The 26,488-nt window shown below is 42.4% G+C and overlaps 1 protein-coding gene across 1 annotated transcript in view; it reads left to right on the forward strand.

Annotated features, from left to right (window-relative positions):
• The window catches only part of MAP1B (microtubule associated protein 1B), a 104,350-nt gene extending 82,878 nt beyond the window's left edge, over positions 1–21,472 (forward strand). Inside the window, exons 5-7 of the mRNA XM_010380261.2 lie at positions 5,365–11,866; positions 15,439–15,677; positions 17,000–21,472. Of these exons, the coding sequence (XP_010378563.1) occupies positions 5,365–11,866; positions 15,439–15,677; positions 17,000–17,155 (6,897 nt within the window). The 3' untranslated portion in view covers positions 17,156–21,472. The remainder of the gene's footprint in view (positions 1–5,364; positions 11,867–15,438; positions 15,678–16,999) is intronic.
• The last annotated feature ends 5,016 nt before the right edge of the window (positions 21,473–26,488 follow it).

Raw genomic sequence — 26,488 nt, forward strand, 5'->3', positions numbered from 1 at the left:
TAGATTATGGAAGCAAAATTTTAGCACCATGGGCTGTGCATGTGTCAGATTTTGCCACTAACTACAGAAAAAGAAAATTGCCCTAACTGAAGAACTCGACTTCTGTGGAAGGGCAGATTCCCCAGGGTTTATAATTATTGGGGTAGGTTCTGGAGGACACACATTTTGATTATACTCAGGTATCATGTCATGTTCTCTTCTGCCACCCACAAACCCCCATGCTGGTACTTTTGAAAAAGCAACAGTTAATACATATTGAAAAGGATCTCTAGGATTTTCCCTAACAGACTAGATCAATGGTGTCAGTGTGGTGGGGGAAGGCAAGGGACATTGGGTCAAATTCACTCTTCCTCCTGCCCCAACCAAAGCAACTCGGCCTTTATCTATTTTACATTGTGAACTTTGAAGAAAGGATGCCACAGCTAAAGTGAATTGAAAATCACTGGACTGGACCAGTGGTTATCAGCCTTTTGGAGCTAGGATTGCCCATTGTTGCCTTGGAAAAAGGGTTGAGTAACTGAATAACAAACAGACCTTGAAGACCACTTGGTGTCCAGCCCTGTTCCTTTTATCCAGTCCTTGAAACATACTAGTTAACTCCAGGGAAACCAAAACCACAATTTGGGACAAAAAAAATGATACTTTTTTAAAAAATATAAGAACAGCTAAAAATAAATAGACTGAAAAAATAGAACTATCAGTACACTTTGAGCTTCAGGGTTTTGGAGTCTTAATCACCGGAGATCAACTAACAAAACCAGAACTAACAGACAGTACTATTGTCTGGCTGACCCCACTCCTCCCTGAAATCCAGGGATGGTGAAATCATCATCTCCTGGGGGCATTTTTCAGTCTCTGTGTTGGAAAGTTTTTCCTTATTTGTCTCATTGTATCTTCAAGGAAGTGATGTGATCCCTTTCCCACCTACAGTGTCTTAGATACCCTTCACCCACACTGCCAATTTTTTCCCTTTTAGATTAATCATCTTCAGTTTTTACTCACAGTTCTTCAAAACCCTGCTCGCTGTCCTTCCAACTTGTTCCTCTGTCAAGAAAGGGAGGCGAAGGCCAGGTGCTGTGTCCCATGCCTGTAATCCCAGTACTTTGGGAGGCCAAAGCGGAAGGATCACGCGAGGCCAGGAGTTCTAGGCTGCACTGAGCTATAATCTGCACTGCACTCCAGCCTGGGCAACAGAGCAAGATTCTGTCTCTTAAAAAAATAAAAAATCCAACTCTACTTAAAATTTAAAAAGAAGAGGAGATGGGATGGGTATGGGGGGAATTCAGGAGTTTAGTCCTGGTCATGTTTTAGTGCCTTGAAATCAGACAGTTGGATTTATGAGAACAGAGCTCAGGGAACTCAGAGTTGGGCTGGAGATATTAATTTGGAATCCATTAGCATATTAGAGGTATTTAAAGCCCAGAAGATACATGATGTGACCTAGAGTGAGAAATATTTTCAGAAGAGAAAGGGGCCCAGGTGCAGTGTTGAGAGGTCATGAGGCCAAGAGGAAGGAGCCAGTAAGGGAGACTTATTTCAGGTTTTTGCTTATTGGTCTAATTTCTCTAAAATGTCATGACTCAGACTGGACACCCTATTTCAGGAGTCATTTGACCAGGTTAGGATTGTGACAGTTGATAATGTCTATAGTTTTCAGTACAATCTTCTATTAAAGAAGTCTAAAAGTGACTTTTGACCATCACCATACACCATTAAATGTCAACGGGGAAGAGATGCAGGCTTTGAGGGGCTCTACAATTTATATAATTTAAGGGCTCTTTTTTAAGAAAAATGAAACAATTGTTAATACACAATTAAGTTCAGGGCCATGCCAATGAGGTACCTTGAAGTTTAAGCTTCTTTGGCTTCATGATAAATCCATTTGACCATAACTAAAATCCCTGAGTCTTTTCCATGGATATTATTGTTAAGCCACATCTCCCAATCCTGTAGTTAACCCTGCTGGTTTATTGAACCTTACATTTATCCCTTTAAAATGCCATCCTGTTAGAGTTGACTTAGCCACCATCATCCCCATGTCAAGAGCTTTTATAAATACCTTAATTCTGCCATCCCACATTTTGCTGTCTCCCATTTTCATACAATCCACAGATATACGCATGACTTCACCATTTTCATCCAAGTGCATACAGGCCAGGTAATGAGACTTGAGGCCGCCCATCATAGACCTCCCTCCAGGTTGACATTAAGCAGCACTAGTTATATGGCTGGCTGGAAATCTACCTAATTCTGCTATCACACTATTCAGGGATCCTATTAAATATCTTGCTAAAGCCCAGAGATACACTGTCTACTGTATTTCCTCATCAGCCAAGCAAGTAACCTAATCAAAAAAGAAATGTAGTTAGCAGGCCATGGTTTAGAAATTCAAATCTTGTTTCATTAATATCATCTGCAGCAAAACCATTTATTTATTATATCTTCCTTCCTCTTCCAGTATGCCTGCATTTAATCAGAAAAAGTAATTCACAGAAAAGATTATCTTTGTCCCAAAGCATATTCCTCCCAGTTGCATCTGTCATCCAACTTTGCAAGAACCAGGGTGGCACTCAGTGTGGTTACATCTGAAGCACCCACTCCAGGAAGACAACATGTGTTGAACGGCCAAGTTTGGCACACAGATCAACAAACATCTCCTGAGCCTGATTATGTGTTGAGGAAACAAAGATAACCAAAATACAAAGATACAGAAGATATATTTCCTGCTATCAGATATGTTTAGAGTAGTGGGTTATAATAGGTACCATTTACCATGATGATGATTTCCCAATTTGTTCAGAAGAAGGCTCAGTTTCCAAGTCTAAGAACTAGTCACAAGCTTCCTTCCCACTGTTAACATTGTTGGATCCTCCTTACGGTTCTCATCTATTCATTGAATAAGCTTGATTGGGTGCTGCCTTGGGCTGGCCACTCTTAAGATCCTGTCTTTGCCCTTGAGGAACTCTCTACTCTGCTTGTTGGCCCACAGGTCTGGAAAGAGGCTGTGGGGGAAAACACAGGCTTCATTCTGTTGTGTAGTTCCAAGGATGTAGGAGTTGTTCTTCCTCCTCTTCCCTCTGCCCAATTCCATCTGTCTGTTTTATGACTGAGGGCTCTGTCCAGTCCTGTCTCTGCGTTCTTGTCTCATCATTCAGAGTGTGCTGCTGTTTCTTCGGAGGGACCAGATTTTCCATCTCCAGAAAGAAACCTGTCAAAGCAATGCTGGCTTTCTTTTCTGCTTTGCCTTGTACATCACGGTTGTTCATTCACCAGTGTCTCTTGGCTATCTTTCATGACCTCTGACTTCTCAGAATTCTGTGCAGTCTTGTTTTGTTTTGGGGTCATTTCCTGCATTTCATAGAAATTCTCTGGATAGAGGTGAAAAGATGAAAAGTAGGAAGATATTCCTTAAGTCTTTCTACCTTCTGCTTCAACCTAGTGATTATATACTTTACATAAAAAGAGCTAGTGATTGAATGCCCCCTACTAACAGCTGGATTATACCCTTGGCTGCCACACCCCTCAGCTAGGGTGGAATTTCAAAAATTAAAATGAACTAAACTTAATTTTTAAATTTCACTATTAAAGATTCAGCAGTTATCCTAAATTTGCCTCCTAAAATGTATTATAAAACATGAAGAGTTTGTAAGTGCTCTGTGTGAAAATTGGAATCTAGAGACTTTTAATTGTGCTACAGTGCTTGTGATGAGGGTCTCTGCTAGTTATTGTACAATAAGCCATATTTGATGCCCTGTGTTTGCATTGGCCAGCAAATCATTGGAGCAAAGATGCCTGTCCCCTCTACCCAAAGATGGTTACCATTTGCTTTTTCACTTTTCTTAGCTCCCAAAATGGAGTTGATTCTTATCCCTTTTATAGAAAATTGTGAAGTCACAGAAAAACCACAAAATTTTATTATTTTGTTATTTTGCGACCCTCTACATAAAATGTTATGCTTAGGACTAATATGCTAACAAAACATAAATGACTATTTTACTGCAATGTTGCAGTCAAATACAGGAAAATTCAGATTCTATAAATTATTCTTACAAACATTCATAATAGCAGCCTCAGAATGCTGATAGCCAGGAGACAGAGGAAACTAATCTAATACTAGAAAGTAAGAGTTCAGACCTGCTGGCTCAGGGATGCCTGGACCAAATGAAACTTTGGCTTTACCCCTTGATCATTTGTCATCCAGAACACAGAGCCCTTTTCAGTCAAAATTCTGAGCTGATTTGTGAGCTTTACTGAGACGGAAAGAAGATTGGAGTTGATGGCATGATTCTCCATCACTAATTTGCTAGGCTAAGACCATGAAATATGTGGCCATAATATGGAGTGAGAGAGAAAGTAGTGTTTTTATTAAACCACAATTTCTGTTTTGGTCCTGATTTGCTTTTCTGTGTTTACATCCTTGGGAAGTACTTAACAATGTGTTGAAAAATGTTTCAGCCACATTTGATCTCAGCTGCTCACACCCAACTTGCCCTGAAAAGAAGGGGAGCGGTAAGAGAACAGAGTGGCTCACTGTGGAGTTAAATATGAGCAAATGGGGAACAGATTTGGCCACTGGCTTTTATAATTATCCAACCACTTTAATATCATGGCTTTAATAAACAAGCATTTGTATCTGCAGAGAATCTTCTGGGTGACCCCCTCATGTTTTAATCAGTGTGCACTGATACCAGAAACCAGTAATTTTTTGTAGTAACAGGCAGTCCATAACTTCTTGTCTCCTATGGGGAAAAACCCACCAAGGTTTTTTCTTTTTTACATACAGATTCTAAAAGGAGGCCACAACAAGTGCCCTGTTAATCTGAATTTCTTTGAGGTGTCAATCAGGCCTTTTTTTTTTTTCGCCAAGTCTAGTGGAATAAAAGAAAACATTTTTTATTCGTGGTGAAATGACTCAGACAGCTTTCTCTTAATATAGTTTAATGTTTTTTAAAGGGCATCTTTGCCTTTACTCTAGGGATAATATTCAAAGTATTTCATAACCACTGCAGCACAATCCCCAATTGCTCAGGTGGTCACTGGTCTTAGAACTGGACCAGAGTTCTGGCATTCCCCTGCTGGGCAGGAATAGATGGTGGAGGGGTTTTCGGAGAGGTGCCAGGGTGAGTGGGTACTGGTTGAGGTAGAAGCCAGTAGTAGTGGGGCTCAGGACAAAGGGCTGTTCACCTTCTAGTAGGGAAGTATTTCAGCATTTAAGCAACCAGCATTGCTACATGAGTGCATGTCTGAAACTGGTCTTATGTGCATCCTGTGATCCTATAACACATAGTTATAGCTGGAGATGATGTATCAGTGATGATAATCACTTACACCTTTTCTTTCTTTCTTTCTTTTTTTAAAACCCAGATCGGGGAGTTACTAAGCACCACCCATCCTGCCAACAAAGCAAGCTTAACCCTGTTCTGTCCTGAAGAAGGGGACTGGAAGAACTCCAATCTTGACAGACACAATCTCCAAGACTTCATCAATATTAAACTCAATTCAGCTTCTATCTTGCCAGAAATGGAAGGACTTTCTGAGTTTACTGAGTATCTCTCAGAATCAGTGGAAGTCCCATCTCCCTTTGACATCCTGGAACCTCCCACATCGGGTGGATTTCTGAAGCTCTCCAAGCCCTGCTGTTATATTTTTCCAGGAGGGAGGGGAGATTCTGCCTTGTTTGCAGTGAATGGTTTCAATATGCTCATCAATGGCGGATCAGAGAGAAAATCCTGCTTCTGGAAGCTCATCCGACACTTAGACCGAGTGGACTCCATCCTGCTCACCCACATTGGGGATGACAATTTGCCTGGAATAAACAGCATGCTACAGCGGAAAATTGCAGAGCTTGAGGAAGAACAGTCCCAGGGCTCCACCACAAATAGTGACTGGATGAAAAACCTCATCTCCCCTGACTTAGGAGTTGTATTTCTCAATGTACCTGAAAATCTCAAAAATCCAGAGCCAAACATCAAGATGAAGAGAAGCATAGAAGAAGCATGCTTCACTCTCCAGTACCTAAACAAATTGTCCATGAAACCAGAACCTCTGTTTAGAAGTGTAGGCAATACTATTGATCCTGTCATTCTTTTCCAAAAAATGGGAGTGGGAAAACTTGAGATGTATGTGCTTAATCCAGTCAAGAGCAGCAAGGAAATGCAGTATTTTATGCAGCAGTGGACTGGCACCAACAAAGACAAGGCTGAACTCATTCTGCCTAATGGTCAAGAAGTAGATCTCCCAATTTCCTACTTAACTTCAGTCTCATCTTTGATTGTGTGGCATCCAGCAAACCCTGTGGAAAAAATCATCCGAGTCCTGTTTCCTGGGAACAGCACCCAATACAACATCCTGGAAGGACTGGAAAAACTCAAACATCTAGACTTTCTGAAGCAGCCACTGGCTACCCAAAAGGATCTCACTGGCCAGGTGCCCACTCCTGTGGTGAAACAAACAAAACTGAAACAGAGGGCTGATAGCCGAGAAAGTCTGAAGCCAGCCACAAAACCACTTCCTAGCAAATCCGTGCGCAAGGAGTCGAAAGAAGAAACCCCTGAGGTCACAAAAGTGAATCAGGTGGAAAAGCCACCCAAAGTTGAAAGCAAAGAAAAAGTAACGGTGAAAAAAGATAAGCCAGTAAAAACAGAGACCAAACCTTCAGTGACCGAAAAGGAGGTTCCCAGCAAAGAAGAGCCATCTCCAGTGAAGGCCGAGGTGGCTGAGAAGCAAGCCACAGATGTCAAACCCAAAGCCGCCAAGGAGAAGACGGTGAAAAAGGAAACAAAGGCAAAGCCTGAAGACAAGAAAGAGGAGAAGGAAAAGCCAAAGAAAGAAGTGGCTAAAAAGGAAGACAAAACACCTATCAAGAAGGAGGAAAAAACAAAAAAGGAAGAAGTGAAAAAAGAAGTCAAAAAAGAAATCAAGAAAGAAGAGAAAAAAGAACCCAAGAAAGAGGTTAAGAAAGAAACACCACTGAAGGAAGCCAAGAAGGAAGTTAAGAAGGAAGAGAAGAAGGAAGTGAAAAAGGAAGAAAAGGAGCCCAAAAAAGAAATTAAGAAACTCCCTAAAGACGCAAAGAAATCATCTACTCCTCTATCTGAAGCAAAAAAACCAGCTGCTTTAAAACCAAAAGTACCCAAGAAGGAAGAGCCTGTCAAGAAAGATTCTGTTGCCGCCGGGAAGCCAAAGGAGAAGGGGAAAATAAAAGTCGTTAAGAAGGAAGGCAAGGCCACAGAGGCTGTCGCTGCAGCTGTCGGCACTGGAGCTGCCACAGCAGCCGTGGTGGCGGCAGCTGGAATAGTGGCCACTGGCCCTGCCAAAGAACTCGAAGCTGAGAGGTCCCTTATGTCGTCTCCTGAGGATCTAACCAAGGACTTTGAAGAGTTAAAGGCTGAAGAGGTCGATGTAACAAAGGACATCAAGCCTCAACTGGAGCTAATCGAAGATGAAGAGAAACTGAAGGAAACTGAGCCAGTCGAAGCCTACGTCATCCAGAAGGAGACAGAAGTCACCAAAGGTCCTGCCGAGTCCCCTGATGAGGGAATCACCACCACTGAAGGGGAAGGCGAATGTGAACAGACACCTGAGGAGCTGGAGCCCGTCGAGAAGCAGGGAGTAGACGACATTGAAAAATTTGAAGATGAAGGAGCAGGGTTTGAAGAATCCTCAGAGACTGGAGACTATGAAGAGAAGGCAGAAACTGAGGAGGCTGAGGAGCCAGAAGAGGATGGGGAGGAACACATATGTGTGAGCGCCTCTAAGCACAGCCCCACTGAGGATGAGGAAAGTGCCAAGGCAGAGGCTGATGCATACATCAGGGAGAAGAGGGAGTCTGTGGCCAGTGGGGACGACCGAGCCGAAGAAGACATGGATGAGGCCATTGAGAAAGGAGAGGCTGAACAATCTGAGGAGGAGGCTGATGAGGAGGACAAAGCTGAAGATGCCAGAGAGGAGGAATATGAGCCGGAAAAAATGGAAGCTGAAGACTATGTGATGGCTGTGGTCGACAAGGCTGCAGAGGCTGGTGGTGCCGAGGAGCAATATGGATTCCTCACCACACCAACCAAGCAACCAGGAGCCCAGTCTCCTGGCCGAGAACCTGCATCTTCAATTCATGATGAGACTTTACCTGGAGGCTCAGAGAGCGAGGCCACCGCTTCTGATGAGGAGAATCGAGAAGACCAGCCTGAGGAATTCACTGCCACCTCTGGCTACACTCAGTCTACTATTGAGATATCCAGTGAGCCCACCCCCATGGATGAGATGTCTACCCCTCGAGATGTGATGAGCGATGAGACCAACAATGAAGAGACGGAGTCCCCTTCTCAGGAATTCGTAAATATCACCAAATACGAGTCTTCATTGTATTCTCAGGAATACTCTAAACCTGCTGATGTTACACCACTCAACGGATTTTCTGAAGGATCAAAAACAGATGCCACCGATGGCAAGGATTACAATGCTTCAGCCTCTACCATATCACCACCCTCTTCCATGGAGGAAGACAAATTCAGCAGATCTGCTCTACGTGATGCTTACTGCTCTGAAGTGAAAGCCAGCACCACATTGGACATCAAAGATACCATCTCAGCTGTTTCAGGTGAAAAGCTCAGCCCATCAAAGAGCCCATCCCTGAGTCCATCTCCACCATCACCCTTAGAAAAGACCCCCCTGGGTGAACGTAGTGTGAACTTCTCTCTGACGCCCAATGAGATTAAAGTCTCTGCAGAGGCAGAAGTAGCCCCGGTGTCTCCTGAGGTGACCCAAGAAGTAGTTGAAGAACATTGTGCTAGTCCTGAGGACAAGACTCTGGAAGTAGTGTCACCATCTCAGTCCGTGACTGGCAGTGCTGGTCACACACCTTACTACCAATCTCCCACCGATGAGAAATCCAGTCACCTCCCTACAGAAGTAATCGAAAAACCACCAGCAGTTCCAGTGAGTTTTGAATTCAGTGATGCCAAAGATGAGAGTGAAAGAGCTTCAGTAAGCCCCATGGATGAGCCCGTGCCTGACTCAGAGTCTCCTATTGAAAAAGTTTTGTCTCCTTTACGCAGCCCGCCCCTCATTGGATCCGAGTCTGCCTATGAAAGTTTTCTAAGTGCTGATGACAAGGCTTCTGGCAGAGGTGCCGAAAGCCCCTTTGAAGAAAAGAGTGAAAAACAAGGCTCTCCAGACCAAGTAAGTCCAGTTTCTGAAATGACTTCCACGAGTCTTTACCAAGACAAACAGGAAGGGAAAAGCACAGACTTTGTACCAATAAAAGAAGACTTTGGCCAGGAAAAGAAAACTGATGATGTTGAAGCCACGAGTTCTCAACCAGCACTGGCTCTGGATGAAAGGAAATTAGGAGATGTTTCTCCCACACAAATAGATGTCAGTCAGTTTGGATCTTTTAAAGAAGACACTAAGATGTCCATTTCTGAAGGTACTGTCTCAGACAAGTCAGCTACTCCTGTTGATGAGGGTGTAGCAGAAGACACATACTCTCATATGGAGGGTGTGGCCTCAGTGTCCACAGCCTCAGTGGCTACGAGCTCATTTCCAGAGCCAACAACAGATGATGTGTCTCCTTCTCTGCATGCTGAGGTTGGCTCCCCACATTCCACAGAAGTAGATGACTCCCTTTCAGTGTCTGTTGTGCAAACACCTACCACATTCCAGGAAACAGAAATGTCTCCATCTAAAGAAGAATGCCCAAGACCGATGTCAATTTCTCCACCAGACTTCTCCCCTAAAACTGCAAAGTCCAGGACACCCGTTCAAGATCACAGATCTGAACAGTCCTCAATGTCTATTGAATTTGGCCAAGAATCTCCTGAGCACTCCCTTGCTATGGACTTCAGTCGACAGTCTCCAGATCATCCTACAGTAGGTGCAGGTGTGCTTCACATCACTGAAAATGGGCCAACTGAAGTGGACTACAGTCCTTCTGACATGCAGGACTCCAGTTTATCACATAAGATACCACCTATGGAGGAGCCGTCCTATACCCAAGATAATGATCTTTCTGAGCTCATCTCAGTATCTCAGGTAGAGGCCTCCCCATCCACCTCTTCTGCTCATACCCCTTCTCAGATCGCTTCTCCTCTCCAAGAAGATACTCTATCTGATGTTGCTCCCCCGAGAGATATGTCCTTATATGCCTCACTCACCTCTGAAAAAGTGCAAAGTCTGGAAGGAGAGAAGCTCTCTCCAAAATCTGATATCTCTCCACTCACCCCACGAGAGTCCTCTCCTTTATATTCACCTGCTTTTTCAGATTCTACCTCTGCAGTCAAAGACAAAACAGCAGCTTGCCACACTTCCTCTTCTCCACCCATAGATGCAGCATCTGCAGAGCCCTATGGCTTCCGTGCCTCAGTGTTATTTGATACCATGCAACACCATCTAGCCTTGAATAGAGATTTGGCCACACCTGGCCTGGAGAAGGACAGTGGAGGGAAGACACCTGGTGACTTTAGCTATGCCTATCAAAAGCCTGAGAAAACAACCAGGTCCCCAGATGAAGAAGATTATGACTACGAATCTTATGAGAAGACCACCCGGACCTCAGATGTGGGCGGCTATTACTATGAGAAGATAGAGAGAACCACAAAATCCCCAAGTGACAGTGGCTACTCCTATGAGACCATTGGGAAAACCACCAAGACCCCTGAAGATGGTGACTATTCCTATGAAATTATTGAGAAGACCACACGGACCCCTGAAGAGGGTGGGTACTCATATGACATAAGTGAAAAGACCACCAGCCCCCCTGAAGTGAGTGGTTACAGCTATGAAAAGACTGAGAGGTCTAGAAGGCTTCTGGATGACATCAGCAATGGCTATGATGACTCTGAGGATGGTGGCCACACACTTGGGGACCCCAGCTACTCTTATGAGACCACTGAGAAAATTACCGGTTTCCCTGAGTCTGAAAGTTACTCCTATGAGACAGCTAAAAAGACGACGCTAACCCCCGATACTTCCACATACTGTTATGAGACTACAGAGAAAATCACTAGAACCCCTCAGGCATCCACATATTCCTACGAGACTTCAGACCTATGCTACACTGCAGAAAAGAAGTCCCCCTCAGAAGCCCGCCAGGATGTCGATTTATGCCTCGTGTCCTCCTGTGAATACAAACACCCCAAGACAGAGCTTTCGCCCTCCTTCATTAATCCCAATCCTCTTGAGTGGTTTGCCAGTGAAGAGCCCACTGAAGAATCTGAAAAGCCCCTCACTCAATCAGGGGGAGCTCCACCGCCTCCAGGAGGAAAGCAACAGGGCCGACAGTGTGATGAAACCCCTCCCACCTCAGTCAGTGAGTCGGCCCCATCCCAGACCGACTCTGATGTTCCCCCGGAGACTGAAGAGTGCCCCTCCATCACGGCTGATGCCAATATCGACTCTGAAGACGAGTCGGAAACCATCCCCACAGATAAAACTGTCACGTACAAACACATGGACCCACCTCCAGCTCCTGTGCAAGACCGCAGCCCTTCGCCACGCCATCCTGATGTGTCCATGGTGGACCCAGAGGCCTTGGCCATTGAGCAGAACCTGGGCAAAGCTCTAAAAAAAGATCTGAAAGAGAAGACCAAAACCAAAAAGCCAGGTACAAAAACCAAGTCATCTTCACCTGTCAAAAAGAGTGATGGGAAGTCTAAGCCCTTGGCAGCTTCACCAAAACCAGGGGGCTTGAAAGAATCCTCAGATAAGGTGTCCAGGGTGGCTTCTCCTAAGAAGAAAGAATCTGTGGAAAAGGCAGCAAAACCCACCACCACTCCTGAGGTCAAAACTGCACGTGGGGAAGAGAAGGACAAGGAGACCAAGAATGCTGCCAATGCCTCTGCATCCAAGTCAGCCAAGACTGCCACTGCAGGTAGGTTGAGAAGGCCGGGCATTGGATATATGCCACAACCATTCTACTTAATTTACAACCTTTATGTTTCCCTGTTTGGCTTTGTACCGGGAAGATGAGAGAGCACAATTGATGGTTTACCTTCCCTGTACTCTTCTCCTCTGCCCAAAGGTATATATCTCAGTCCAGTGTGGCCTTAAGGCTTGGAAATAGCTCAGTGTATGGTTCAAAGCAGCTGTGATTCATCACATGGGATTCCTGATTTTGTGCCATTTTGGAACACAGCAACTACAGCCCTGTTCTAAATCTTCAGAACCAAGGATGTATCTTTCACATGCTTCTGGAAGACTGGTTTCAGCCATGCTGGCCCCAGAATCCAGCAGGGTAACACAGGCCAGGAGCTCCTAAAGGCCTAAGGAGAACCAGAGGTTTCACACCAAGACTGGATTGACCAGTCTAGACCGAAGATTTAGAGACCTTTTTTTTAACAAAATTAAATTTTAAAATTAAAAATTATTACATTTTTATTTAAAACATCACCAGGTTGGAGATAAATCCTCATTAAAGGCAGTGTTCCATTTTCATGTCAGCCAAAAAGTACTATAATTTCAGGTGACCAGTGAGTATCCAGTGAAAATTGAGAGAAAAACATTGATGGCTCTTTTCTTACCCTTCTCTTACCCATGGCCTCATTAGTAGAGACTCAATGCTATTTCAGATTAAAATTCCACTTGGAAGCTGGGTGCATGGCCTCATGCCTGTAATTTCAGCACTTTGGGAGGCTGAGGTGGGAGGTTAGCTTCAGCCCAGGAGGTTGAGACCAGCCTATGCAACATAGCAAGACCCTAACTCCACAAAAAAATGTTTTTTAATTAATTGGGTGTGGTGGCATATGCTTGTAGTCTTAGCTACTTTGGAGCTAAGCTACTTTGGAGGCTGAGGCAGGAGGATCACTTCAGCCAAGAGGTCAAGGCTGCAGTGAGCCAGAATTGTATGTATCACTGCACTCCAAGCCCGGGCGACAGAGCAAGACCCTGTCTCTCAAAAATAAATAAGCAAATGAAATTCCACTTGGCAAGAGCAGATATCCCTGAGTTTTGATCATTCATGTTTTGGTCATGATTCCCAGATGTATCATGTTCTCAGTAATGACCTGGGCTTTGATGGAACTGGTCTCTGCAGTACTGCTTCATTTTGTTGCTTCACATCAATCACAAGGATTGGCATTCATACAGTTTATTTGCTTTAGGTAATTATTCAGAGATTTTAGATCACAATTCGCAAAGTAATATAAATGGACCCAAACATGTAAGGCACAACATAATTTAAGTAACATTGCCCTGATTTATTAGGGAAAATCTGATAGAGTAATCTTTGCAGCTCTCCAATTAAGTACACTTTAGGATTTAGATTTGTTAAAACTACAAGTTTTTACTTTAAACAATGTGGAGTGTCAATTTTAAGACTCAGTTCTCAGCACATTTGGCCTTTTTACATGCACATAGAAAATAATCAGAATTTTTTTCATGTTTAAAATGAATGAAAAACCACCAGATAATTAACCCTTTAATCTGAAAGAGTTGACAACTGACCTGCACTTAGGGAGAAAACATGAAATCCATTTAAACAGACAAAACCAACTGAAATTTACTCCCAAGTTTGCCAGAACATATACATCCTAGCCCACACAATGGACTTTTTAAAAAAACTTTTTGGACATTTAAAGAGGTAATTTAAAGGCAAAGTAATAAGTGAAAATGTGTTAATTTTCATTTATTTTGGAGATGCTTTTAGATGTCTACAAAGGCAAAGTTGCAGTACTAATTGACTTTTAAAGCAAACCTGGGCCAACTTTCAGCGGTTCTGTTGGTTTGTGCTTCTGTGAGCAATATTCATTTGATGTTGATGGTAGTGATTTAGAGTAGAGGGGGAAATTGCAGACATGTTTAATTACTGGAAGGACTGTAACTCACAAACTTCTACTACAAGTCAGAATTCTTTAGGAGGCCCCCCCACTGGGTATTTTGAGGGCTTTCAGCTCAGATTCATTAAAATAACCTATTGATCTATTCATAGAATGAATTAGCTTATCCAAGTATTACTCTGGCTGATTCTCACCACTCCCTCACCCCTCTAAAAGTAAAACTGGACAGTTGATAGAATTAGCTGGTGGTTTTGAATCTGGGATGATAGTCTTTAAGTATCCTATGGAGAAAGAGGATTAAGCATATAAAATCTAGCTGGTGTTTTAATTGGCTTTACAGCAATGAAACCAGCTGCATGTTAGAATCACCTGGGGTGCTTTTAAAAGACAGTAGTGCCAGACCCCAACCCAAACCTACTTAAGTCAGACTCTAGAGAGTGAGGCCTGGGTGTCAGTATTAAGCATCCGAGGTGATTCTAATTATGTAGTCAGGCTAAAGAACCACTGCCTCAAAATGCTAGTTCTATTAACGTTTCAAAAGCTTTAAACTTCCTGACTGGAACAAGTTAGTTTTCCCAGGCCTTTGTGATTTGACTGGGGGTTTTGGTTGCAGTCTGATATGTCCTGATTAGTTAGAGAAAGCCTGGTCTTTCTGAACCGTCCTTTGCCCAAGTTCGGCATCCAGCCTTGTCTAGGGAAAGAAGTATCAGTTTTCAGAATACTGTGCTAAGGAGAGAATATGGTGTTTCATCAGTTTGTGAGTGAGACTGAGGTGCTGAGGGCCTTGGAAATCATATGGGGTTAAGATCAAAACTATTTTACTAAGTAGAACGTTAGGGTATAATATCCAGCTGTGGACAAAATTGCAACCATGAGACGCTAAAGTGGATTACTAAGATAACTTAGCTATGTTTTGCCAAATACAGATGTTTTCTTTTGACTTTTAAAATCTACTTCTTAGATCACTTATCAAACAAAGAAGCACATTAGCAACTTCTTTAGGAGGGGTATTATATCTAGTGCCATCTTGGGAAAGGCCTTCAAACTCTTCTTGCTTCCTAATGTTGGCTGTCCACAAAGGGAAACCATCCCATTCTTCACTTCTCCTATTGAGATGGTAAACAACCATGTTATGTTTTGTCACACTGCTAGTGCAAATGCCCTTGACAGATTCCCAGGGAGATGGAAATGCTGTCACCACTTTGCATGTCCCAGAGGACCTGCTTGTGATTGAGTAGGGAAGGTGTGATTGAGTAGGGAAGGTGTGATTGAGTAGGGAAGGTGTGATTGAGTAGGAAAGGTGTGATTGAGTAGGGAAGGTGTGATTGAGTAGGGAAGGTGTGATTGAGTAGGGAAGGTGTGATTGAGTAGGGAAGGTGTGATTGAGTAGGAAAGGTGTGATTGAGTAGGGAAGGTGTGATTGAGTAGGGAAGGTGTGATTGAGTAGGAAAGGTGTGATTGAGTAGGGAAGGTGTGATTGAGTAGGGAAGGTGTGATTGAGTAGGGAAGGTGTGATTGAGTAGGGAAGGTGTGATTGAGTAGGGAAGGTGTGATTGAGTAGGGAAGGTGTGATTGAGTAGGGAAGGTGTGATTGAGTAGGGAACATGTGCTGATGTATGGTCTCTTCACCTTGCTATGACCTTGCTTTGTCTTTGTCTATTTACCCAAGGACCAGGAAATACCAAGGCAACCAAGTCCTCCACTGTGCCCCCAGGCCTCCCTGTGTATTTGGACCTGTGCTACATTCCTAACCACAGCAATAGTAAGAATGTTGATGTGGAATTTTTCAAGAGAGTGCGGTCTTCCTACTACGTGGTGAGTGGGAATGACCCTGCTGCTGAGGAGCCCAGCCGGGCTGTCCTGGACGCTTTGTTGGAAGGAAAGGCTCAGTGGGGCAGCAACATGCAGGTGAGAACTCCTCAACAGTGTCTGCACTGCAGATTGAGCTGTGTCCAGAGGCAATGGGAAGGAACCATGTTTAAAGAGGCGCCTCATGTGACTGGCTGTGGATTCACATGAGGAGCCTCCTGTGTCTGTCACACATGAAATATCCTGAGAACAAAGTCAGTTTAACACACAGTAGGTAGTACAAGAAATAATATTCTTGGCACCACCAGCAACCACAGCCTTGGAGGAAAGCCACCTTAACTAAAGCAGAAACCATTTTTCTGCAGAATGGGCCCAAGATTAATTGCCCTTCCTCCAGTATGCCAAGAGTCTTGTGTGTGTGAATCAAAGCGGTCATATTTCCATATGAGAGCTGCTGAGGAATTGCCTTTCTTCCTTTGTGTTTTATGAGTAGACTGCAGCTAGGAATAGGGCCATTTAGAAAAACAGCTGTCCATGTGAAATTCCACAGTAGGAGCATTGCTGAATATAGTCTCTCACAGGACACTCCCAACTCCCAAACATCATGCCTGACCACAAACCATCCCTTATTTATGCAATGACAGGGTCTCTCTATGTTGCCCAGGCTGGTCTCGAACTCCTGGCCTTAAATGATTCTTAGAATGAGCCATTATTAATTCAGCTCTGATCTTTGCTTATCAAGTTTTATTTGTGGTTCTGTACAAAATTACATAGTAAATTGTGCTTGTATCATATTATATAGAATTACTTGTTATTTAATCATATGAAATCAAATGAGAGGCACCCAGTGGCTTCCTACTGAATGCTAGATGGAATTTATACTATTCAGGACATTACCTACCCACCCCATACCTCCATCCCCAACCACACACATAAAGTAAAGGTGCAGATCTTTGTTCTCAGGACAAAATGTTAGTTACGCACAATGAGTGGGCTTTTGAGGGCTTTGAAGTGCACGATAAAACTCCTTGGATTAAATATGCAATATCTTTTATGCAAAACTTACCAGTTGTGTTAAAGGAAATACAAGAAATTGTACCCTAACAGAAGCACTTTCTTAACAGTAAAGAACTGAGAAACTGACAGTGAATGTAGACGAACGAATTGACAAGTGATTAGTTGCTTTTGGTTCCAGCCTTCAATTTCCCTTAGAAATAATAGCTTTTCTTTGCAGCTTTATTCTGGTTCCTGGAAAATATACATTGAAAAATCCTTTGCATTTCTTGAGGAAAATAGTTTTTCTCTCATTTCCCTTCTTCTTCCAGTGGTCTAACTAATACCTAGCTGTTCATTTTCTTTTTTTTTTTGTATGGTTTCTGTTTCTGCCCTTAAATAGCTATTTTTTTTGTCTCTCCCTGCAGGTGACACTGATTCCAACTCATGACTCAGAAGTGATGAGGGAATGGTACCAGGAGACCCACGAGAAACAGCAAGACCTCAACATCATGGTTTTAGCAAGCAGCAGCACAGTGGTTATGCAAGATGAATCCTTCCCTGCATGCAAGATTGAACTGTAAAAACCAAGGCCAGCCACACCACAGGATCTGAACTTTGTTTCCAGAAATTCTTCAATTTGAAATCACCTTTTCTAAAAAGTCAATTCATCTAGTTAAGTCGCTGAACAATTACCTGCCAAATGCTATACTGTGTCATGGTGATGCAAGTCACTAAATTTCTCAGTTTTTGCTGATTGCTAAGGGAAGTAACAGTATTCCCACAATAGGGTTCAAGTTCCTGCAAAATTACCTACCCCAGTTCATCTCTGCTGACCATTTGGAAACCATGCACTAGCCAACCCAACTGACTTCTGCTAGGTAGAGGCATTTGTCTTAGAGAGAGAGAGAGCGCAGGAGAGAGTGAGAGAGAGTGAGAGCACAAAGAGAACGCAGGAGAGAGACAGAGAAAGGATGAGAAAGAAAAGGAATGCAAGAGAAGGAGATGTAATGACAGAGAGTTCTGGTGAGATACCCAGAGAGAAAAAGAGAGAGCAGGGTGGGGTAAGGAGGAGAAAATAACCAACAATTAGGTCTGTATTTTCTCAGGCAGTAGGCATTCTTTAGTCTACATAGGCAAAGTTTTCCATTTTTGTCAGTCTGAGTCATCAAAAAGAGTCTTAATTTTCTAAAACAAGTTGGCTAGAAGAAAAGTAAAAAGAACAAAACTTGTTATGAGGGCATGTGATATTTTCACATCTTAATTAAGCTCCTTCAGTTTGAAGGCTGCACACTGACATGATGTAGTGAGTGTAGACTGGCCATGCAAGTGGTTTGGGCCCCATTCAGAACTCTCAGACTCTAAACACACAAGTAGATTGATCTAAGGCATGCTCCCAGCATTTGTCCACCCACTTAGTCCACTCTGAGTCGATTAACCTGCATGCAGCAACACCCAAGTCCACCCCAATTAACTGAAGCAAATACCAAAGCAGTTGGGAGTACATATGGTAGACAATTTGCCTTAGGAAGTGACTTGAATGTACAAAGATACTTGATGCACTTATTTTTTAATGTGAGACAGCAAGTTTATAAAACATCCCTATAGGATTATAGATACTTAAAGGAGCACGTGGGTGAGCGCGTGTGGGGGTACTAGAAGCTGGTCTGATTGGTCCAACAGTTTGATGCTGAGTCATGTGTGTTGAATCCCCCTTCAGTGCACCTGTGGCCTCTCAGTCAAACAAGTTGTGCCTTTCACAGCTTCTTTACTACTGCAAGTTCAAGACTGAAATGGCTTCTATGATCAGAACTGGGAAAATAGTGAATCTTATGGTGGAAGAGGTTCTCAGCAAGTGTACAGTATTTACCTTTGTCTTACATTGGCTTTTTAAATTTTCCATTAATTTCAACATAATTATGGGAACAAGTGTACAGAAGAATTTTTTTTTAAGATATGTGAGAACTTTTCATAGATGAACTTTTTAACACATGTTTTCATTTACAGGAAATTGCAAAGAAAATTCTCAAGTGATAGTCTTTTTTTTAAGTGTTTCGTAAGACAAAAATTGAATAATGTTTTTTGAAGTTCTGGCAAGATTGAAGTCTGATATTGCAGTAATGATATTTATTAAAAACCCGTAACTACCAGGAATAATGATACCTCCCACCCCTTGATTCCCATAACATAAAAGTGCTACTTGAGAGTGGGGGAGAATGGCATGGTAGGCTACTTTTCAGGGCCTTGACAAGTACATCACCCAGTGGTATCCTACATACTTCTTTCAAGATCTTCAACCATGAGGTAAAAGAGCCAAGTTCAAAGAACCCTAGCACAAATTTGCTTTGGGATTTTCTTTTCTGGAAAAAAAAAAAAAAAAGAAATAGTACATTGAAAACAAATGAATTCTCAACTCCTACGGTTCATGTAGAGTTTAGAGAAAATTTCCATCATTGTCATCATTGAACTGTGAACCTGGGAAGCCAGATCATGATTAAAACTGACATCAAGTTTCAAGTTGCAGATCAATGCACCCAGTGTTCAGATGCGGCAAACTTCTCCGTGACAACTGTGTTGTGCTCTGTCACATTACATTTCCTGCAGACTCTAAGATCTACGGAGTAGAGAACAATGACCTCATTTTATTTTCTATGTTAGTTATTTATTTCAAAATTAACATTTTAGTTTATTTTTGTCTGATAAGTGTATGTTTTGCACTGCTAACTACAATGAGGGTTTAAAAAAATGCTTCTTCAGGGTCCTTTCACTGAGGACCTATGCAGTCTACTTAATGCTGTGAATTACGTTTTTCAAATGTTTAATTTTTTAAAGAAAATTAATATTCTATTTTTGTTAGGCTTCTCTAGAAATGCAGCTTTTATTTATTACCCCATTTCTTTCAAGTCCTTGAAAAATAACATATTAAGGGTACAAGAAATTAACACATGATGGAAAAGTCATTGTGACGCAAATGAATTTCATTGAGTATAAACTCATCTACTTCAAACTTAACTTTATAAGACAACCTAAGATACTCGAGATAATTATTTAATGGTTAGCTCTTAAGCTGAATTGGTCTACATAATGCGTGGGAAGAAAACCAGATTTTTAGCCTTCTTGCCAAATCCAGACCTCTGGTTGATTTTTCTTTGACAGAAGATGAAGTTATTTTCCAATTTCCCAAATTAAATGTATTTAACATGTACATTATTTTGCTTTAAAAACTATAAGCATTGTAGGAGAATTATAGCCAGTCTTCAGTTATAACCACTGCACCCCCCTCACTTTCTCTCTCTCTCTTTTTTTTTTTTTTTTTGCTATGGGATTTAATGGGAAAAATATATAAAAACTGTCACTAGTCAGCTGGCTCTTTTTCCTATGAAATCTATCAATACCTTTCTCCATCCATTGTTCTCAATAATGACCACAGAGCCTGAGTATACCAAGAAAACCAATATTCGCATTACAGGTTGCTCCTGTCCTTCCAGACACCTTTCCTGCCTGTGTGACTAACCTAATTTTGCTAGTTCCATAAATACATGATTAGTTTAGTAACAGCCATCACAATGTACCATGTACATTCTAAGTGAGAGCTAAAGATTGACACAGACTTCTAGGAGCTTTGTTCATACTGATTACTTAATCCAATTGTATAGATTGAATATTTGAGTGGAAGGAATTTACACTCTGTTTAAACAATGGGGTTGTATCGAGATAGCACTCATGATCATGACCTTTTTGGTAGTATTCTTAAACAAAATTCTACAGAGACTAAATGTTAGAGATGATCCTCCATTTTCAATTTTAACCAGTTCTGTCCCCTTTCTCAAAACCCTGAGCCCTGTGCATGCTTTCTCAGTCTTGTGGTGGGACTGGATACAATGACTAACTTCCCCTCCTCCCCCTTTTAAACACCATTTTCCATGGAGTTCAAAAAAATTTTTTTTCCTTAACGTTACATATCATAGTGAATGGTTTCCCCAGTGTATATGAATGTTTTAAGTGTCTCCAATAGCTTATGCAGTCTAGGAGCTTTCCAATACTCATTTAATTAAGATTTAATCATTTGCTAATGGAAATCTTACCACCTTTCATTTTCCCTCTATTACCAAATTTCAGCTCTTAGGAGCTGCTCTACAATTCTGAATTGCTTTTCTTGCCTCTCTTTAGTCACCTGTCACAGGAGGTTCCTGCTCAGTAATGATATTGTGAGTTAGGATAATAACTTTTTTTTTGTGCTTCAGATTTAGAAGAAAAGATCCTGTTTCCATTTGAAAGGAACTGTAAGCTTTTATCTTTTAACCAACTGAACAATACACCAAAAGCAGCCTAGGGATGAGCATTTCTTTGAAAGCAATTAGGTTATTCACCTGGTATTAAAACTATTTACTGTTAAAAAATCTGTGACTTCATGAAGTTGATTTTTAAAGGCAGCATCAAAAACTGAAAAGGAAGGGAAAAAATAAGCAGCTTCTCTGCATTTGTTTGGAGCTCCCCAAAACGGGAGCCATGGAGAAGTGGCATCAAGACCGGGCTGCCCTTTCAAGAACACCCTGTGGCAGTTCAGAGACACGCTTTTCCTACACTGCATGCAGCCCCTCTTTCCAGCACTGGAAAGAAGTGGTCTTGAGCCCGGCTGAGAAGCACTTCACACTCCTCTCTCTTGTTCTGAATGGTGTTTGTGTCAGTCTGCAGCTGTGTATGGTATTATGTCTTAAAATCCTGCATCACTTCTATCCTATCCAGTCATATCTAATGTAGAAAATTAGTTTCCAGTGAAAGTAATATGTAGTGCTTTTATGATATTTGTGTGCAATATCCCCTCTTCCATTGAGGATATTTGATGTAAAGGAAAAAAAAAAAACTCAGTTCCACAATAAAATACAAAAGTGGCAAAAGTTCATGTGTGTGCTGTGCTGTCTTTTGCTTTGTGTTCCTGAGTTGGGCTTTGCCACTCACGCAGAATGCTGGGCAGTCAGGGCATGACGGCAGGGACTGACTACATGCTTTTCAAGATGGGCTCCCTGGCATTTGGCAAACTCCTGAAAGGGTCTTGCTAATACTTGCAACTGCTACCTCATTAACTTTTATAGCCAAACCCTAGAGGATGTGAGCATCTAAGGACAGAAACTGGGAGGCGAAGGGAAGGAACAATTAAAATTATGCTTAAAAAGAAAAGAAAAGGAAAAGGATAGCTGGGTGCGGTGGTACATGCCTGTGATCCCAGTACTTTGGGAGGCCAAGGCGGGAGAATCATTTGAGCCCAGAAGTTCAAGGCTGTAGTGAACCATTATTGTGCCACTGCACTCCAGCCTGGGCAAGAGAGAGACTCTGTCTCTGAAAAAAAAAAAAAAAGAAAAGAAAAAAACAGATCAGACCAGAACCTATCATATTCAGCAATTGTGCTCAGCACCTTATCTTTCTCTTAGTTCCTTGCTCACTGTTACAGAATATCCTCTATCTAACTAACATCATATGTTATGGTTTTGACTCATACCCAGGAACTAGAAGTTGGGAAAAAGTGATTATATATGTAGCAAAGAATACCTAACAAGAGGAGGATTTCCTCCCCGTCATTCAAACGATTATTGCACATTTACCCTGTACCTGGCAGTGGGTTGTATTATGAGATACAACCTAACTGCTGCCCTGACTGACTGGGGGAAGACAGACCAGCAGAGGCAATGATACCACATTGTGACAGGGGCTCCTAAAATTCAAGAGCGAGCTTAGGTGACCACAGGAAAAGCACTGCAAATGATGTCTCGGCTGAGCGCTGGAGTGTGTGTGTGTGTGTGCGCACGTGTGTGTGTGCATTGGTGGGACCAAAAGTAAATTCCAGGCAGAGGCAAGGGCTGACACAGCGTCTCAGCAGAGAGCAGGATCAGCATATGTTAGGGAGCACAGACTGCTTACAATGGCAGCGTGTAGATGGGCAGGCCCTGGCCCTTCAGTGTCCCCCGATGTGGCCATGAAACCTTGCCCAGAAAGTTCTCAATAGAGACCTCCAGGACCAGGCCCTGCCTGTCTGCAGAGAGGTCCTTTAGCCTCAAAAGACCCCTGCAGCCTGTCCCGAGTCATTATGATATTCCTTTGTGTGTCATATCCACTCCTTTTGATCTTAATTTCCCCCCTCCAAACCATGGGGCTACAATGAATGGTCCCATTAGAAATCACCGCTTGCTAAGGAGGGATTCTGAAATCCCTCCAGAAATTAAAGGGTTAAGCATGTGAGCACTCAGGGTGGGAAATCATCACTTACAGATTTTAATTTCATCTATCAGACTCAAATTAAACAGTAAATAAGTTGTTTTCTATTCCACTGCCAAATTGTTCAGTTCCAGGAAGCCTTACTTCTGGCCTGAAGCCAGGGTGGCAAACTATCTTGGTTTGCTCAGGATTGCCCTGATTTCAGCACTGAAAGTCCTGTGTCCCAGAAAACCCCTTAATCCCTGGGAACCACTGAGGGCTAGTCACCCTACCTGAACCCTGCCCTGCTGTTTACATCCCCTTCTCCCTCCATCCAGGCACAGTGGAGGGGGAAAGGTTGGCATCAGTGTTCCTTCAGTTTCTTTTTTCCTATCTTCTGAGAAAATCAACAAAGGTCTGTTGAGGTCCTGTGATCATATTTTCTCTTCTTAATTGTACCGCTCATTCGGGATGATTTTCTATATCCCTACAATGCTTTTCTTAAAACACTCCTGACTCATGAATTCTTGGTCCCTTGCATAATTCCAGAACTATTTCCTCTTTGATCTTGTATTGTATGTCTTGGAAATTCACTGGAGCCATATATGCAGCTTTGGTCACAGCCAGTTCGTTTAATATGAGCAGTTCTTCTGGATACTTCTCTAGAGGTTATTGGCAATGTTTTCACAGATGGTGGAGCAGGGCTTCTGAGGTCTGCTTGACTCACAGGGAGATCTCTCTATATACCAACAGATACGGCTTTATTTCATGGCTCAGATTGTCCCCACTAAAACCATAAATGCATGCTGCTTTAATGCAGTCTCAGGAATTTAAATGCCATGTGTAGACTGATGATTTTTATAGTCATATCTGCAGCCTGTACATCATCTCTTACCTCCAAATTCATATATCCAGTGCCCATTAAAATCTCCACGTGGATTAGAGACTTAAATGTTAGACCTAATACCATAAAAACCCTAGAAGAAAATCTAGGTAGTACCATTCAGGACATAGGCATGGGCAAGGACTTCATGTCTAAAACACCAAAAGCAACGGCAGCAAAAGCCAAAATTGACAAATGGGATCTAATTAAACTAAAGAGCTTTTGCACAGCAAAAGAAACTACCATCAGAGTGAACAGGCAACCTACAGAATGGGAGAAAATTTTTGCAACCTACTCATCTGACAAAGGGCTAATATCCAGAATCTACAAAGAACTCAAACAAATATACAAGAAAAAAACAAACAACCCCATCAATAAGTGGGCAAAGGATATGAACAGACATTTCTCAAAAGAAGATATTCATACAGCCAACAGACACATGAAAAAATGCTCATCATCACTCACCATCAGAGAAATGCAAATCAAAACCACAATGAGACACCATCTCACACCAGTTAGAATGGCAATCATTAAGAAGTCAGGAAACAACAGTTGTTGGAGAGGATGTGGAGAAATAGGAACACTTTTACACTGTTGGTGGGATTGTAAACTAGTTCAACCATTATGGAAAACAGTATGGCAATTCCTCAAGGATCTAGAACTAGATGTACCATGTGACCCAGCCATCCCACTACTGGGTATATACCCAAAGGATTATAAATTATTCTCCTACAAAGACACATGCACACGTATGTTTATTGCGGCACTATTCACAATAGCAAAGACATGGAATCAACCCAAATGTCCATCTGTGACAGACTGGATTAAGAAAATGTGGCACATATACACCATGGAATACTATGCAGCCATAAAAAAGGATGAGTTTGCGTCCTTTGTAGGGACATGGATGCAGCTGGAAACCATCATTCTTAGCAAACTATCACAAGAAGAGAAAACCAAACACCGCATGTTCTCACTCATAGGTGGGAACTGAACAATGAGTTCACTTGGACTCGGGAAGGGGAACATCACACACTGGGGCCTATCATGGAGAGGGGGGAGGAGGGAGGGATTGCCTTGGGGAGTTATACATGACATAAAAGGATGAATTGATGGGTGCTGACGAGTTGATGGGTGCAGCACACCAACATGGCATAAGTATACATATATAACAAACCTGCACGTTATGCACATGTACCCTAGAACTTAAAGTATCATAAAAAAAAAAAAAAAAAAAAAAAAGAAGTCAGGAAACAACAGGTGTTGGAGAGGATGTGGAGAAATAGGAACACTTTTACACTGTTGGTGGGATTGTAAACTAGTTCAACCATTATGGAAAATAGTTTGGCAATTCCTCAAGGATCTAGAACTAAATATACCATATGACCCAGCCATCCCACTACTGGGTATATACCCAAAGGATTATAAATTATTCTACTTCAAAGACACATGCACACGTATGTTTATTGTGGCACTATTCACAATAGCAAAGACTTGGAATCAATCCAAATGTCCATCTGTGACAGACTGGATTAAGAAAATGTGGCAGGCCGGGCGCAGTGGCTCAAGCCTGTAATCCCAGCACTTTAGGAGGCCGAGACGGGCGGATCACGAGGTCAGGAGATCGAGACCATCCTGGTTAACACGGTGAAACCCCGTCTCTACTAAAAATACAAAAACTAGCCGGGCGAGGTGGCGGGCGCCTGTAGTCCCAGCTACTCGGGAGGCTGAGGCAGGAGAATGGCGTAAACCCGGGAGGCGAAGCTTGCAGTGAGCTGAGATCCGGCCACTGCACTCCAGCCCCGGCGACAGAGCGAGACTCCGCCTCAAAAAAAAAAAAAAAAAAAAAGAAAATGTGGCACATATACACCATGGAATACTATGCAGCCATAAAAAAGGATGAGTTTGCGTCCTTTGTAGGGACATGGATGCAGCTGGAAACCATCATTCTTAGCAAACTATCACAAGAACAGAAAACCAAACACCGCATGTTCTCACTCATAGGTGGCAACTGAACAATGAGATCACTTGGACTCGGGAAGGGGAACATCACACACTGGGGCCTATCATGGGGAGGGGGGAGGAGGGAGGGATTGCATTGGGGAGTTATACATGATATAAATGATGAATTGATGGGTGCTGATGAGTTGATGGGTGCAGCACACAACATGGCATAAGTATAATATGTAACAAACCTGCACGTTATGCACATGTACCCTAGAACTTAAAGTATAATAAAAAAATTGAAAAAAAAAAATCTCCACGTGGATATCCAATAGTAGTCTTTAAAATACCCTAAACCAAATGTAACATGTCCCCAAACAAACCCCTGATCTCCCTTTGCAAACTGCCTCTCTCCTAGGCTTTTCTACCTCAGTAAATGACAGATGCATATTCTTGTTGTTCAGATCAAAAATTTTGGCCCCTCAGCAAATGGACTGGCTAGTGAGTACTGCTGGTTTGACCTTCAAAATACATCAGTCAGATATCTTCTCCTCATATTCACGGTGACTACCCTTGTCCAAGTCAAATCATTTCTCTCCTGGTTTATTGCAGGAGCATCCTAATTGACCTTCCTGTTTCCTATCTTTGCCCTCCTAGCTTATTCTCCGTGTTGCAGCTACAGTAGAGTAATCCTCTAAAAATATTAAGTCAAATCATGCCACCCATGCTCAAAGCTCTTGAGTAAGTTCTCATCTTAGAGTAAAAGCCAGTGTCAGGCTTACACAATCCATCCCTCCTCTGCCCCTTCTCTCTGACTTCATTTCCCACTTCTCTCTACCTTACACATTCTGCTCCAGCCATACTGGCCTCCTTGCTATTCCTCAGGCATTCAGCCTTTCAT

Source organism: Rhinopithecus roxellana, chromosome 3, assembly GCF_007565055.1.
Source record: "Rhinopithecus roxellana isolate Shanxi Qingling chromosome 3, ASM756505v1, whole genome shotgun sequence".
Lineage (NCBI taxonomy): Eukaryota > Metazoa > Chordata > Mammalia > Primates > Cercopithecidae > Rhinopithecus > Rhinopithecus roxellana.